This window comes from Cryptosporidium sp. chipmunk genotype I (assembly GCF_004936735.1).
Source record: "Cryptosporidium sp. chipmunk genotype I strain 37763 chromosome Unknown contig_23, whole genome shotgun sequence".
Taxonomy (NCBI): domain Eukaryota; phylum Apicomplexa; class Conoidasida; order Eucoccidiorida; family Cryptosporidiidae; genus Cryptosporidium; species Cryptosporidium sp. chipmunk genotype I.
Window position 1 is genome coordinate 207,350 of NW_027125579.1, and position 14,425 is coordinate 221,774.

Sequence of the window (14,425 nt, forward strand, 5' to 3'; positions counted from 1 at the left end):
ACTAGAGGAAGAAGCAATACTAGTAGAATTAGTAAATTCGTGTATAACATCTAAAATTGTCTTGTAAATTATTGTGCTGGTTATAACTTTTATAAATTGGATTACCTAAGAGTGAGTTCTTACTACTCCAAAATCCGTACATTAAAGTTATGGACGGAATTGTTTCTGCCAAGAACGTGTATAGCGCAATCCATACAGTGTTTAGCAGGATGTCTGGGTTAGAATTAACTATTCCGAATCCTCTAAGTAGGTAGTACAAACCGGATATCAGTAACGAAATTGGGCATGAAAGAGTAAGAACTTGAATCTTGAACCTGAGCTTGTTGATAGACGAGCTGTAGTCTTTATTGTATATGAATAGGCCTGAGAGCACTGAACTGTTGGAGTTATTTGATGACGAAGCCGTATTCGCAGTATTTGCATCTGAATTTTGATTAAATTGTGCAATAGACACCTGACCACTATTCAACATTCCATATTGAAGCCAATTTGCACCTCCTTGTTGGTTAAAGCCAGAATTTATAGCATTAGAATTGGTATTCCACGTAAAGTTCAGATTCTTCGAGATTAAATCCCTTTGCAAGTCCTTATGCATGACTTGGCGCCTATTTATTTGTGTAATTAAAGATGACCCATAATGCACCCAAAAATAGGAATATAATAACTGGAGGAGTCCCATTATAATATAAAGAACATTAAAAAGTGCAGGAAGTTTTTGAGTAAAGAAAAGAGTGATAACCATTCCTCCACCAGTAAAGTATAATGCAAAATTCAGTAATGTAACTAATGTAAATTCAAAGCTTCTAGAATCTGTGAGAATTGAGTTCCATAAGACAATTACTATAGAGTAGGATGCAAGAAATACCATATTGATTAAGTAATCAAACATTCTCAATATGTTTAGCTTATTAATCAGTCCATTTTCTATAAACTTTGGTAAAAGATTGATCATCAAATAAACTATAATGTAGAGTAATCTGGAAACAATTCCAATAGAGAGTGTGCTTAAAAAGTAGGGCCTAATTTTTGTTCCATTTGTTTCAAATACATTCTCTGTTGTATTTAACTCCAAAGCTGATAAAGATTGCAGTACAGAAAGCGCGCCAAGCACAAAGTAGATTAAAATCAGCAAGGTATTTAAAAGAATTCCAATAAAAGATGTGTGGCCAATCATGGAATCATCGAATTGTGATTTAATGAGAGAAAAGTCCATCTTTGCTATATGTTTTTGAATGTATGCGCAATGAATCTTCTCTTTCTCGCTTTTTCCAATCTTTATTAAATATAAATTAGCTTAAGAATAAAAGATGTATGAAATCAGAAAACTCATTCGTTAAATTCTGCAGAGAAATGAGATTTTTCTTTTCACACATTAAATTTTGACTGGGGTTACCAGTTAAACTACTCAAATAATATTATATCTTAAATTTAAAATATTGTGTGTGTTTGTGCATATAAAATACCTATTTATTTCTCTGAAATATTCTTTATTCAAAAAGTGAAACTGCTGCCCAACATCTCTCTAATAAAAGCAGTCAAATCCCCAAAATTTCTAGGTTGCACAAATATTCTCCAAGCATTATTTTCTTGTTCTAATTTATTTTTTCATGAAAATATTAGAAAATAACTCGACTGAAGTAAGGCGCCTATTTGCCAGGCGCCTATTTGTCCGGTATCTAAAAAAGAAATTGCATGCAACAGAAAAAAATAGTGTATGGCAAAATTTGGGAAAAAATAAAGTAAAAAAAATCAGATAGAATTAATAAGTTAATAAAACAGTATTATTTGGTTTAAATATTTGATTTCTGATTATTATCTATCGTTATATTGCGCTTTTTATATTTAAGAGGAAAGAAGCATAAATCGTTTTTTTTGAGCAATAATGAATAAAATTTGAAAGAAAGAATATAGATCAAGTTGCTAATAAATCTGACATAACCTAATTTATTTTAGGTTTGTGCATATTTGTTCTAAAATTGTTAATTAGTATTGTGTATTGCTATAACATAAAAAATTTACATCACAATTAATTAGAAATCATAATTAAGAGGTAATAGAAACAACTTTTGGAATATATTTAAAAAAGGAACTTTTTTCTAAATAAAAGATTATTATTTGGACAGTGAAAGTAATGGAATTAAGTGAAACAAAACTTGAAGAAGGCAACCATATTTCTGATGTTAATAAAGCAAATGATGATTATGAAAAACATAATTTAGATCAAAAAAATTTGGAGGTACACAATGTAGATACTCAAGGAGTAAATTCCAGAAGAGGGGGATCTACAAGATGTAGCATTAAGATGAGAACATCGCTAGTGGATGACCTTCATCAATTAATGCCAAGAGTAGTGACATTAGAAAGAAATGAGCAAGGCCAAATAAAATATAATTTAAAGGTTCCTGCTGGAGAATTAATAAACTCAAGTCAATTTGAATTTGTTAACTTAATTAGTTCAGGAGGATTTGGTGTAGTTAATCTTTGTAAAAGCAATAATCTAGGGAATTTACCAAATGGAAAAGAAATTGCAGTAAAATTATTTACAAGGGGAGGTAAAGGAGATGGAAGTAATCAGCTTTCAGATGAAAGGTTAAAGTCAATAGAATCAGAGTTGAATTATGTTCGTATATTTAAGCATCCAAATATAGTAGAATACTATGGTATTTTAAATCCATCAACTGGCCAAATAGGATTTGCAATGGAATATTTGGATGGAGGAACAGTTTTTGAAGTTTTATATTCTAAGATTAACATTATTCCTCTTGAGATTAGAAAGATGTGGTGCGTACAACTAGTCAAAGCTGTAGCCTATTTACACGAGGGATGTGATCCCTATAGATTCATACATAGGGATATTAAAACCATTAACATGTTAATCAATAGGAAAGACCTTAGCATTCGAGTGTGTGACTTTGGTAATGTTAGAGAGAGAACCTTTTCATACTACAGACTAGATAATAATGGGGGATCAGTAAGATATATCTCACCAGAATCAGTCAGAGCTGGGTCATTTATTAATGATAAAACAGATATCTGGTCCATTGGATGCTGTATTATTGAAATTTTTGGTGGGGGAATACCTTATTCAAAATTTAATGACGATAATACTTTAATTAGTATGATTAGAGAAGGAGTTCCTCCAGAAATTCCTTCTTTCTTCCCATCATGTTTAAAGAAGTTGTGCTCAAAGTGCCTACAGACTGACCCTAATATGAGGCCAAATAGTCAGCATCTACTTAGAGATATTATTACTCTTGATATTGAAGTATTAAGAAAATCTAAACTTGGAAGACTTGATAAATACGCGAAAGTCTACTAAAATTTTATAGAATTTGAATCAAGTCTTTACAGCACCTAGCAAACGCACTGTCCTATCCTCCTCCTTCTCCAACATTATTGCTAGTGCCAAAATTATCTCAAGAATTTTAAATTGGCTATTATTTATAATAAGAAATCAAATATTTTAATATGGTATTTAATTTTATTCATTCGTAAAAAGAAGAGTGACTTTTCAAAATATGGATTCAATTTCTTATCATTCTTAGCCTATTCCTAATTATTATAAAAATAATCTTTAGGCTTAAAAGCTATACCATCAATTAAAATTATTGTTACATGTACAAATAAATTACTACGTGTTAATGTAATTATTTTATTAAAAAATGCGAAATGGCGCCAAACAGATTTTAATAGTTATTTTTTGACACGTAGGCAAAAATAACAAATTAAAATAATAGTCAATTAAAATAGGATTTGACTAACAAAAGTTAGGCAGGGAACAAGAAGAGCTAGACTTTAGACATTTGGATATTAAGGTTTAGTCTTCTTTGTATGCTCTCACTGTGATAATTGTTCGTTTGGATTTATAAATCGGCAATTAAAGTTGAGATGAATTAAGTAATGCAAGTTTATCAGATTTTTTTAGAACAAAGGAGGAACATTTAGATTTTACTAATTTTGAAAAAAGAAGAGCTTTTTCTTTTTTGAAATTTATAAGTTTAATTTAATTAGGCTGATTATTTGAAAGTGAAAAGAAGCTTTTTATTTATTTATTTAATATTATTTTAGTTTATACTGAAAATATTAATATGAAGGCAAATTTCTCTGGACATTCAATCATAAATGGATTGCTTTCTTCTAAACCCGAGAACATTTTAGAAACTATACAGATTTTGGCTCAAATTGATATAAATGGCACTCCATCAAATATATTAGATTATTTGAGGGTTTCACCGTTATGTTTGGAACTTCTTCAAGCTTGGTCAAAGTATGTGGTTGAGAGTATTTCAGTTAAAAAGAGTAAAAAATCCATACAAAATGGAGAATCTACTGAAAGAAAGATAGTGGTAGGAGCTTTAAATTGCATTTCAGAAATTATCGAATATTATATTTTTGTATTTAGAATAAGAAGAGTAGATATAAGTCACTTAGACGAATTTAAGGAGAATATAGAAAAGATTGGCATGCTTATTATATCAAAATATAAAACGAATATATATCGCCATTTGAATTCAACTTCAAAGGTATTAATTTCTTCATCACTAAGGTTATTAGCATCCATTTCAAGTCTAAGTAAATCTCATAAACAAGAAATTCTACATGAATTCAATTTCACCCTACCATCTTTCCTCTCAATCAGTAAATTCTTTGAGTACAAAAAAAGAGGAAGACCTGAATTTGAGCAAATTTCTATTTTTAAAGATAATAACCAAGATATCTTCACCATTCTCTATGACAAAAAATCGGAGGTCGGAGTTAGAATTCAGTATCTGAGATTTTTATTATCGTTTCTGGATTTTTCATATATTGAATCTTCAAAACTTTGTAATTCAAGCATTACTGAAAAGAATATAGTACAATTCTTAAAGATTCGAAATATAAGTAACACCATATTTAAAAACTCTTTTCAGTATGATACTTTAAATATCTCCAAGGGTCTTTTATTTGTTTTTGAAGATACTATCTTGGAAAATGAAGAAATTCCAAATACTTTAAAGGCATCATTTTTTAACGTGACAGTAATTAATTACATATTTAATAATTTAGTTGAAATTCTTTCTCAAGTTGATTTAAGACATCAACTGGAAGCTAAAAATGATGATTTGGAAAGATATGCTAGAATTATTGAAAAGTTGTTAAGATTGCATATTAATTCTAAAACCAAGGAAAAGGTTAGGCTAATATTTGTTTGGTTTAAAAGTATTAATAGACAAGTTAAATACCCAATTATTCAGAATTTGTTAATTAATATATACTATGATCTCACTTTTAAAGAAAAGATGGAATATTTTGTGAGTTCAACAGTTCAGTTCAACACTATTGGAGAAAGTAAATTAGAGGGGATCCTTGTTTTAGGATTTGTTTCTAGTTTAATTAAGATTATTACTCAGGTTGAGAAGGATGACATTCAGAAGTTTATTATTCAGAATATTCTAAGTAAGGATTCTCTTCCAGATTTTGAACTTGGGATTAATTACTTGGCGAATTGGATTGTTCCTCCATTTATTAGAAATGTATTATCAGTAGGAGCAGCAACAACATCACTAGGAAGTGGTGGTGGTGGAATAAAGATGCTTAACACGGGAGAAAATTTATTTGTGAATATTTCAAATTTAATTATTTTGGTTAATCTGTCCAAGAGGTTATCTTTGATTACCAAGTTCATTCTTTCCAGCTCCACAGAATTTCAATCAAATGATCGAGGTGAATACATAATTAATATGATCAAGCAAATCATATACCAGTCTTTTCCAGAAATAGGTAATATCTTGAATTTGCTGAGACATTATTTTAAGCAGGAGGGAGTTCAGGAAAGAGATCAGAAAGACGTTATAAGCAGCTTCTTTTCAAAAAGAGACCATTACAATAGCAATTCCTATGATTTCTCATCAATACAAAGTTTAGGAAACGCTAGTTCAATTGGGAATAAAGAATGTGGAAGAGAAGAGCAGTACGGAGAAAATCAAATAATTGGTGTTAATGAAGAAGAAGATGATGGGATATTTATTAATATTATAGCTTCAAAGAGTCCAACTGGAAAGGAGAAAAAAAGTAAAGTCAAGGGTCAAAAGAGTGAGGATGTTAATATGGGCTCTTCTTCATTAGATACTAAAGAAGTGGAAAAAGAAAACATTAATTCTAACATGGTTATTTTTCATTATATTAAGGCTAAAATGAGCTCTAGTCATATAATCAGCGAGTTTAATGAAAAGAAGGATATAGTTAGGTGCAAGTTTGAGATTCTTGAAATCATTTTGGACGCTTTAAAATCAGTTCTAAAAAGTTTTGGAAACGAATTTTTGTTAAGTATGGGATATAAGTTTGACAATACAAAGTTGATTTTGGACCGAGTATATAGAGAAAGTTACTTGAATGAAGAGTTTTTAAATAGTTTATCCACTTTAGAATATAAAAGATTCTTTGATAATTATCTTTATCAAATCATTTTGTATTCTCTCAATATTAAAAAACTTAAATATGATTGGAACTGTAATAAGTTTCTTCTATTCAAGTTTTTGGACAATTTAATTTCCATTATTATTCAGTATTACCAAGAAAATACCAACCAAAATGGTAAAGAGTCAGTTAATTGTATTACGAGTTCTAATATTAGTTTCATGGTAAAGTATTTCATGGGGATGTGGATCTCAATTGTGAGTAAGTTGAACAGTTCAAGACAAAATAGTGTATTTTACTATTTGGATTATGTAAGAAAAGATAATAATTTCTCAACTTTGGACTTAAATCTTTTATACTTTCAGCTAAAGCTATTATTGTTTGTAAATAAGACTTTATACAATTTTGAGATCTTAATAAAGGGATTTTTTGAGGATTATCTAAAAGAAGGAATACTCAGTAAAGACTTTTTGGAGAGAAACATGGATTTGGTAGTATTATTATTAATGATCAATTTACCAAGTAATAATAACTTAAGGGAGGATTCAAAAAGTATAATTGAAAGTCAGAAATACGAATTATTGGTCAGTATTATTAATTTAAAGGGAATGATTGGTCAGCTTAAGTCAGATTTGAACTTAGTAGAAAAGAATTACCAATTTAAGTTTGGTAATGTTAATGATTATATAGTTGACTTAATTGAGAGAAGATTGAGATTTGAGTTATTAGAGATACAAAGTCATGATAATAATACTAATAGTGATACCATTAAAAATAGCTCATTAAATTTTGAAATTGTAGCAAAGTCTATTCAGACTTTACTAACAAGTGTTTTCAACAATTGGGTACATTGTGATGAAGTTAGAGTTAAAATTCTTAAAAGATTTGAAATTACTGGGAAGATTATTAAGGATGAAATCACTTTTGTTAAAAATGTGAAATATTATTATAGATTAATATATGATACAGGATTTCAATCAGAGTTTGATATATCTGAAATAATTTCTAATTTTATTGCAATTTCTTTATGTTTGAAGGATAATAAAGAGAAGTTGAAGAGAGACGAATTTATTGAAATGGATAATAAGATTAAGATAATTATTTTGGAATTGAATTATTACCAGATGCAATTTTGTAGTTCAAGATCTGGACATAGATCTGAAATAGATGAATATGGAATGAAAATACAACCAGTTTCTTTTGTTAGTGGTGATTCAGTGAGAATTCAACAATTTTTGACAGACTTGGCAAAGTTAATTGGGGATTTGAATTTGAAAGAAGGACAGAATAGATCACAGCTATTAGTGAGTTCTTTTCTAGATATTTATATCAAGTTGGGACTTGGAAATAAGCTTCTTTTTAAATTGTTGTTTTCGAATGATTTGAATCTTAAAGAAATAATTACAAGTGGAAGTTATGAATTTTTGACAGATAGTAAAGAGAATGATCAATTAATTGGGTACTTTATAGATACTATTTTAGACAATATATCTAATTACGAATTAGTGTCAATAACCAGAGAAATCATTTTGAAAGAAATGGATAAGAAAGAAGGAATTCTGGGAATTTCTGGGAGAATCTTTTTATCTAGGCTTATACAAAAGTTATTTCAAGTATATATTTCTACAATCGAGAGAAATGATGGTGAAGAAGGGGCAAAAGAAGAAGGGTTGCAAGAAGAAGGGGATGTTTTTAATTGCTGTTTCTTCTTTGCTTTTGTTGAGTTGATAAAGATTTTAGTTGATCGTGACATTTTCCAGTATTACAAAGTTAGATTATATAGTTTTAGAGAAGAGAGGAAGCATAATATAAAGAGAAATAACTTGGAATTGAATATACCAATCGAGATTTTTGGGTTTAAGAGACATTTCAGGAAAAATGGTGGATTAATGGCAAGAGTATTTCTATATATTATGGTAAATTTCTTCCCTTATGTGTATTTGAGAACAGATGAGTTGGAAATGATTCAAGATGAAAAGTATTTAAATATGAAAGAAAATCACAAACTTATTAGTCATCAAAATGAAATAAATCAATTAGATCAAATAATTATAGAATCATTTCCGATTGGATATAAACTTATTTTGATTTTGGATAATTCTGAGTTAACTAAGTTCAAGTTTAGAGTAAATAAAAAAGAGTTGTTTAATGAAGAAATTAGTTTTACTATTGTTAAAAGTGCAACAAAAGAGTTGATTGAATTGTATAGCTTTTACAAAAAGGAAAGTTACAAAATTAAGAAAGAAGATTTAGATATTAATAATAGCAAAATTTTTAAAAAAGCATTCAATTCATTCAAGATTTTTCCATTAATAGTAGGAAATTTTGAAAAGTCAAGAATGAAATCTTGTATAAAAGATGGAAATCAGCTTTTGAAAGTACAAGATGAAAATGATCAGGAGTTTTGGGAAATATTGGATTTGCTAGTATTTAAGAATCAAGAGAGGAATCTAAGATTGGAATTTTCTTACAAAAAACGTGATATTTTGGTTAATTCAAATTTGATTTTTAAATTCTTGATCGATCTATATTCTAAATATAATAATAAAGTCAATGTTGAAAAAAATAATTTGGAAATAATTTCTGAGATTATATATTTGGGTTATTTACTATATTATGAGAACTTTGAAAATAATAAGGATGAAAAGAAGATTGTTTCTATTCTAATAGAATGTTATAATGTATTACTATTAAAGTTTCAAAATTTAATTTCTAAAAGTAATCATTTTTTTATAATACATTATTACTATATTATATTAATGCCGGTATTAATGGATAAATTAAATAATCCAATATATTATTGTTTATATAGTTATCTGATTCAGTTAAGGTATGAGAAAGGAGACGAATTTGGTTTAAAAGAAAAAAAGTGTTTGAATTTCATTTTGGATTTTAATGTGAATGAATCATTTTATGATTTATTGAATAAAGTAAAGGAAATGAAAGAATATCAAAATAAATATCCTATAGGATTTATAGAATCAAGTAAAACATTTATAAACAATAATAAGAGTATTTTGGATTATAATTATGTTAATAATAAGGAATTTGATTTACTTTCAATAATATTATTATCAAGTACATTGTATTTGGCAAAGATTAAACAAATGAGATCATTTAAATTTACAAGATGTATATACAATGAATTAAGTAATTTTGTATTATTAAAAATTAATCGTATTATGGTATTTTTAAACAAGATTCATGAGATTCTGTTTGATTACTTAAATGTTAATATTTTGAATTCTAATAATAGTTTTCTTAATAATAATAAAAAAAGACATATTATGGTATTATTTATTTTTATAGAATATTTGATAATATTAAAAGAGGATGGTAATAATAGTTTAAATATGATGAATAATAATATTGTTGATGAGAAATTCAAAGAATTGGAGAATGATCAGAGAATGGATTTATTATTGTCAAAAGAATATATAATAGATTATTTAAGAATAACAAAGATAGGCAAATTTCAAGAGAATAGTTTATATTATAAGATTTTAAATGAATCTAGAAATGTTGAATCAAGAATTGATGGATTTGAAAATGAGGATTATAATATAAATGGAAAAATATTTAAAAGTTTAATATTAGTAAATCACAATATGTTTTTGGTGAATAGTAAATTAAGGGAAACATTGACAATAGAAGAAGAAGGAATTAATAATATGAATGATAATGATAAAAATGATGATGAAATGATTAATCAGAGAAAGATGGAAAGAATTAGATTAGTAAAACATTGGTATCATTATTATTCAATTTATTTGAATAATTATTATATAGATTTTGAGAATGAGGAGATTTCAGAATTTAATTGGTTAAATCCAAATTTGAAGAAATTAAAGTATACATTGAATAATTTTCCATATAATACAAAATTAATAAGAAATTCTGATTTAGATTTTAATTTGAATATAAGAATAAGAAAATATAATGATAATGATAATAATAATGATTATTATATCTATGATTTGGGATTTGTGATTCCAATAATTAATTCAAGATTTAAATTGGCTTATTCAATATTGAGAGAGAGAGGTTTTCATAATTCAAAAAATAAGAATATAAACCTTTTAAATGAAAATATTAAGGGATTTGATGAAAAAATATTGGATAAGGAGGAAGAAAAAGATGAAGAAGGAAGGGATATTCGTACTTGTTCAGGTTTTGTGGAGAATTATAATCAATTGAGTGAATCAAGATTCTTTAGTAAAGTAATTGATAATAACTTTATTTGGTTGAGGAATTTTTGTAAAAATGGATCTCTTCAATTAGTTGTAAATTCTTTATCATGTACTGATATTTCTTTAAGATATTATTCTTATCAGACTTTGAGTCTACTTTATGAGATTATTAGTTTTCATTATAATAAGTATCTCCAGAGGATGAGAGATCAAGAAGAAAAGGAGAAAAAAGAGGAAGATAAGATATATCAAGATAAGGAGCATGAAGAAAAAGAGAATGATGATGAAGATGAAGAAGACGAGGAGAATGATGATGTAGATGAGGAAGACGAAGAGAATGATAAGGAAGAAGAGAAAAAAGAAATAAAAGAAGAGATAGAGACAATGAACAAGAGAAAGAGAAACAAAAAACAGAGAAAGAAACATATAAGGTATATTTTCAAAGAGCTTCCACAAGTATTTATGATTTTGAATACATTAAAGAATACTGTATCGGGAACATTAGTAAGTGAAGAAAAAGAGAAGAATTCTGATAAAGACGATGATAAGGACTTTGAAAGTAAGCATGAGGATTGCATCAGATTATCATCTTTTTTGACAAGATTTATTTCAGATTCTATTGAAATTATATTTGAACCAGAAAATAAGTTATTTAAACAAATTAATTACTTTATGTTATCTAGATCATTTTTGGACAGATATGATATTCCTCTATTATTTAACTTATTATATTCAGAGGATACGAATGACCATTTTATATACAAGTCTTTTATATTTAAAGAATTGGAAACAAGTATTGGAATATTAAAATATTTAAGAAATATTAAAGGTTTAGAGTTTAATCAAGAACATGATTCTATAAATAGAAGATTTATATTTCCAATATTATTTAATTATATTAAAACAAATAACATTTATTCTCAACATAATTACTTCGAGAATATTAAATATATTTTAAATATAATATTAAATATGATGAATAATAGAGAATCCAATATTATTTATCATTATTTAGAGAATATAAATCAGGATTTGGATTTAGATTTAGATTCAAGTTCAAGTTCAATCTTGGATTTAAATCTAGATGATAATGATGTAAATTCAAGTTTTCAAAATAAATACATTAAATTGATTAACAATTCTTTGATATTTTCAAATCCAAAAGTTGAGATTTTACTCAAAGATTTAGTAAAAAATACTAATAAAAGTAAAGTAATTAATCAAGAAAATAATTTACCTTCTTCTGTAACTTTAACAATACAAATGGTTAATCAATATTCACTACTAGATTTTATCAGAAATCTAATACAACAAATATCAATATCTAATTATAATAAATTAAATAATAGTAATAAAGATTATAAAGAAATTCTTCAGTTATTGATTAATATTCTACTAGTCATTACAAGTAATATGTTTAATGGTAATTTCATTAATAATTATTATGATAAAATTTTGTACAAGCTTAAATATTACAATAATAACAATTTGAATAAAACAATATTAAAGTTTCTTGGAGGATATAGTAATTCTTATTGGGTATTCCAAAAACTTTTGGCATGTATTAAATTGGCATCTAATCCAAAGATTTCTAAATTTTATGATAAAGGTGTTTTCTTTAATATATATCACATTTGGCTTAATTCTTATATCGGATTATTATATTGTAATAAATATCTATTCAAAGATTTTGAAAATCCTAAATTATTTAATGAATTAATTTCAAATTACCAAGAGGCCTTATCTAATTATTTGTTTGTATATAGATAAGATATAATACTAACATCTTACGTGTGAATAGTAAAAAAATAACAAATGATTCTAAAACTGACTAAATAATTTCAATTTGATTTAAATTAAACTCAAATAAGCTTAACTCAACTGAGCTCAGTTCATTCAATTAAAATTTGGAAATTTCAAATTGATGTACTTTTCTAATAGTATATCATTTTATTATCTTGTTGTCACGGTTAAAGTACACCAGTATTAAAAAAGTATAGATAGTTGTAAAAGCCCTAAGAAATTGTGTATATTCTCTTAAATTACTGTGCGCGCTCATTTGACTCATTTATTTTATCCCACCTATTTACACTGTTCATTTTACTCTACTCATTTATTTCGTTTCATTCATTCATTATAGTCGTACTTACTTATTTTGATTTTCTTAGTAAAAAATTCCTAGAAGCTAACTATTTTAGCAATAGGAGCAATAATCTAAAAATGACTTGTGATAATATTTATTATTTTATAGTAATTACAATAATTTTTATGAATTATTTTTGAGACAGCCCGCCTATTTAATAAAATTATCTATATAATTTATAAATAATATTCGGAACCTTCAAGTGTTGTGAAGCGGAAAGAGGGGAAAAAAAATTTTTCTTTACATCCAAAATAGGTAGAAAGGTTCATATTAGAGGAGGTTTCTTTGTAATTAAGCAAAGCAAACAATCAAGCACAAAAAGGCTGACAAATAGTTTGCAATTGGATTATTTTTGAGGGATATTGGAAATAGTAGTAAAGGGAAGAAAAGGAAGAAGAAAAAAAAAGTTTGAAAGTACAAGTAAAAAGCTACGGTACATATATATATATATATATACATATATTTATTTATTTATTTGTTTGTTTATTACCAAAATTTTTTCTGAAAATTAAATTTAATAGTTGTCAACTTTGGGATCATGGATACCGATTTTATGAATGTAAGAAGAAGCGCTTGGGCTGATGAAGATATTGATGACTTTGAACCTTCATTTGATGAGCCATTAAAAGGTTTTGAATCTAAGCCAGATAAGGATGGTATTAAACATGTGATTAGTTACATCAAAGATAGCAAGGGATCCACGATTAAGATCACAAAGAAAATTAAGGAAGTCAGGAATATTATCAAAATTAACAAGAATGTTGTCAACAGAAGACTAATTATGGAGAGAAATCTCGCAGACAGATTCAACTCTGATACAGATGTTCCAAAACTTGGAGACGAAATATCTATTGATATTCCAAAAAATACAGATTCTATGAACTTTCAAGACAAAGACAATGAAGATGATTATTATTTCATGGATCTTCCTGCTTCCAATAATAATAGGCTCTCAATGTTCAAGAAGTCTGGAAATAATTGTCCCTTCATTCTTGGTGATGAACAAATTGAAAAAATTACTTATGGACAACAAAGCAATTCTATTAATGACTTAAACTCATCTTTTACTGGTGGATTTGGGCCTAGTACTTCCTCTAACAATGGACTAAATCTTGGATTTGGGCCGTCCCTTGTTAATAAGGTCGGCATAAATGATGTTAAAACAACAGTCGGAAGTGGTATTATCGCTTCTAGTATTAGCTCTAGTAACAATGCTGGAATCAACCCTATTGGTGCAAACATTCCCATTAACAGTGCTAATAGATATCAGCCTCCATTTTTCAGAACCACCTCCAGTAGTGCCTTTGAAAGAGGATCAAATTTACAATCTTCACACAGAGATGACTGTACGGTCAGAGTTGCCAACCTTTCTGAGGATGCAACCGAAGAAGATCTCCAAGAATTGTTTAAAACTGCTGGAAGAGTTGTCAAGGTCTTTCTTGCTAAAAATAAAAATAATTCCAAGAACACAAAAGGCTTTGCATTTATCACCTACTCTAAAAGAGAAGAGGCCCAAAATGCTATTAGAAAACTTAATCGTCACGGATATGATAACTTACTACTTAATGTAGAATGGGCCAAAACTAAGGACAAGTAGACCAAGTCAGGGTCAAAGCCAAGCTAACCCCCTTGTTCACAATTCTAATAGCTTTAATATAATAATTTTATATTCATTAGTATAGTTATTTTCAATATT

General features: G+C 27.3%; 4 protein-coding genes across 4 annotated transcripts; 3 read left to right on the top strand and 1 right to left on the bottom strand.

Annotated features, from left to right (window-relative positions):
* Positions 1–28: 28 nt before the first annotated feature.
* ELE39_002197 (uncharacterized protein) lies at positions 29–1,213 on the bottom strand (the record flags this gene model as incomplete). The annotated part of the gene is made up of 1 exon (XM_067345047.1): positions 29–1,213. The coding sequence occupies one exon, from the start codon at positions 1,211–1,213 to the stop codon at positions 29–31; it is 1,185 nt and encodes a 394-aa protein (XP_067202968.1).
* Positions 1,214–2,131: 918 nt separating this feature from the next.
* Positions 2,132–3,319, top strand: ELE39_002198 (Ser Thr kinase; the record flags this gene model as incomplete). Its single annotated transcript, XM_067345048.1, has 1 exon — positions 2,132–3,319. The coding sequence occupies one exon, from the start codon at positions 2,132–2,134 to the stop codon at positions 3,317–3,319; it is 1,188 nt and encodes a 395-aa protein (XP_067202969.1).
* Positions 3,320–4,088: 769 nt separating this feature from the next.
* Positions 4,089–12,356, top strand: ELE39_002199 (uncharacterized protein; the record flags this gene model as incomplete). The annotated part of the gene is made up of 1 exon (XM_067345049.1): positions 4,089–12,356. One exon carries the CDS (start codon positions 4,089–4,091, stop codon positions 12,354–12,356), a length of 8,268 nt encoding a protein of 2,755 aa, XP_067202970.1.
* Positions 12,357–13,267: 911 nt separating this feature from the next.
* Positions 13,268–14,326, top strand: ELE39_002200 (eukaryotic translation initiation factor; the record flags this gene model as incomplete). Its single annotated transcript, XM_067345050.1, has 1 exon — positions 13,268–14,326. One exon carries the CDS (start codon positions 13,268–13,270, stop codon positions 14,324–14,326), a length of 1,059 nt encoding a protein of 352 aa, XP_067202971.1.
* Between the last annotated feature and the right edge of the window lie 99 nt (positions 14,327–14,425).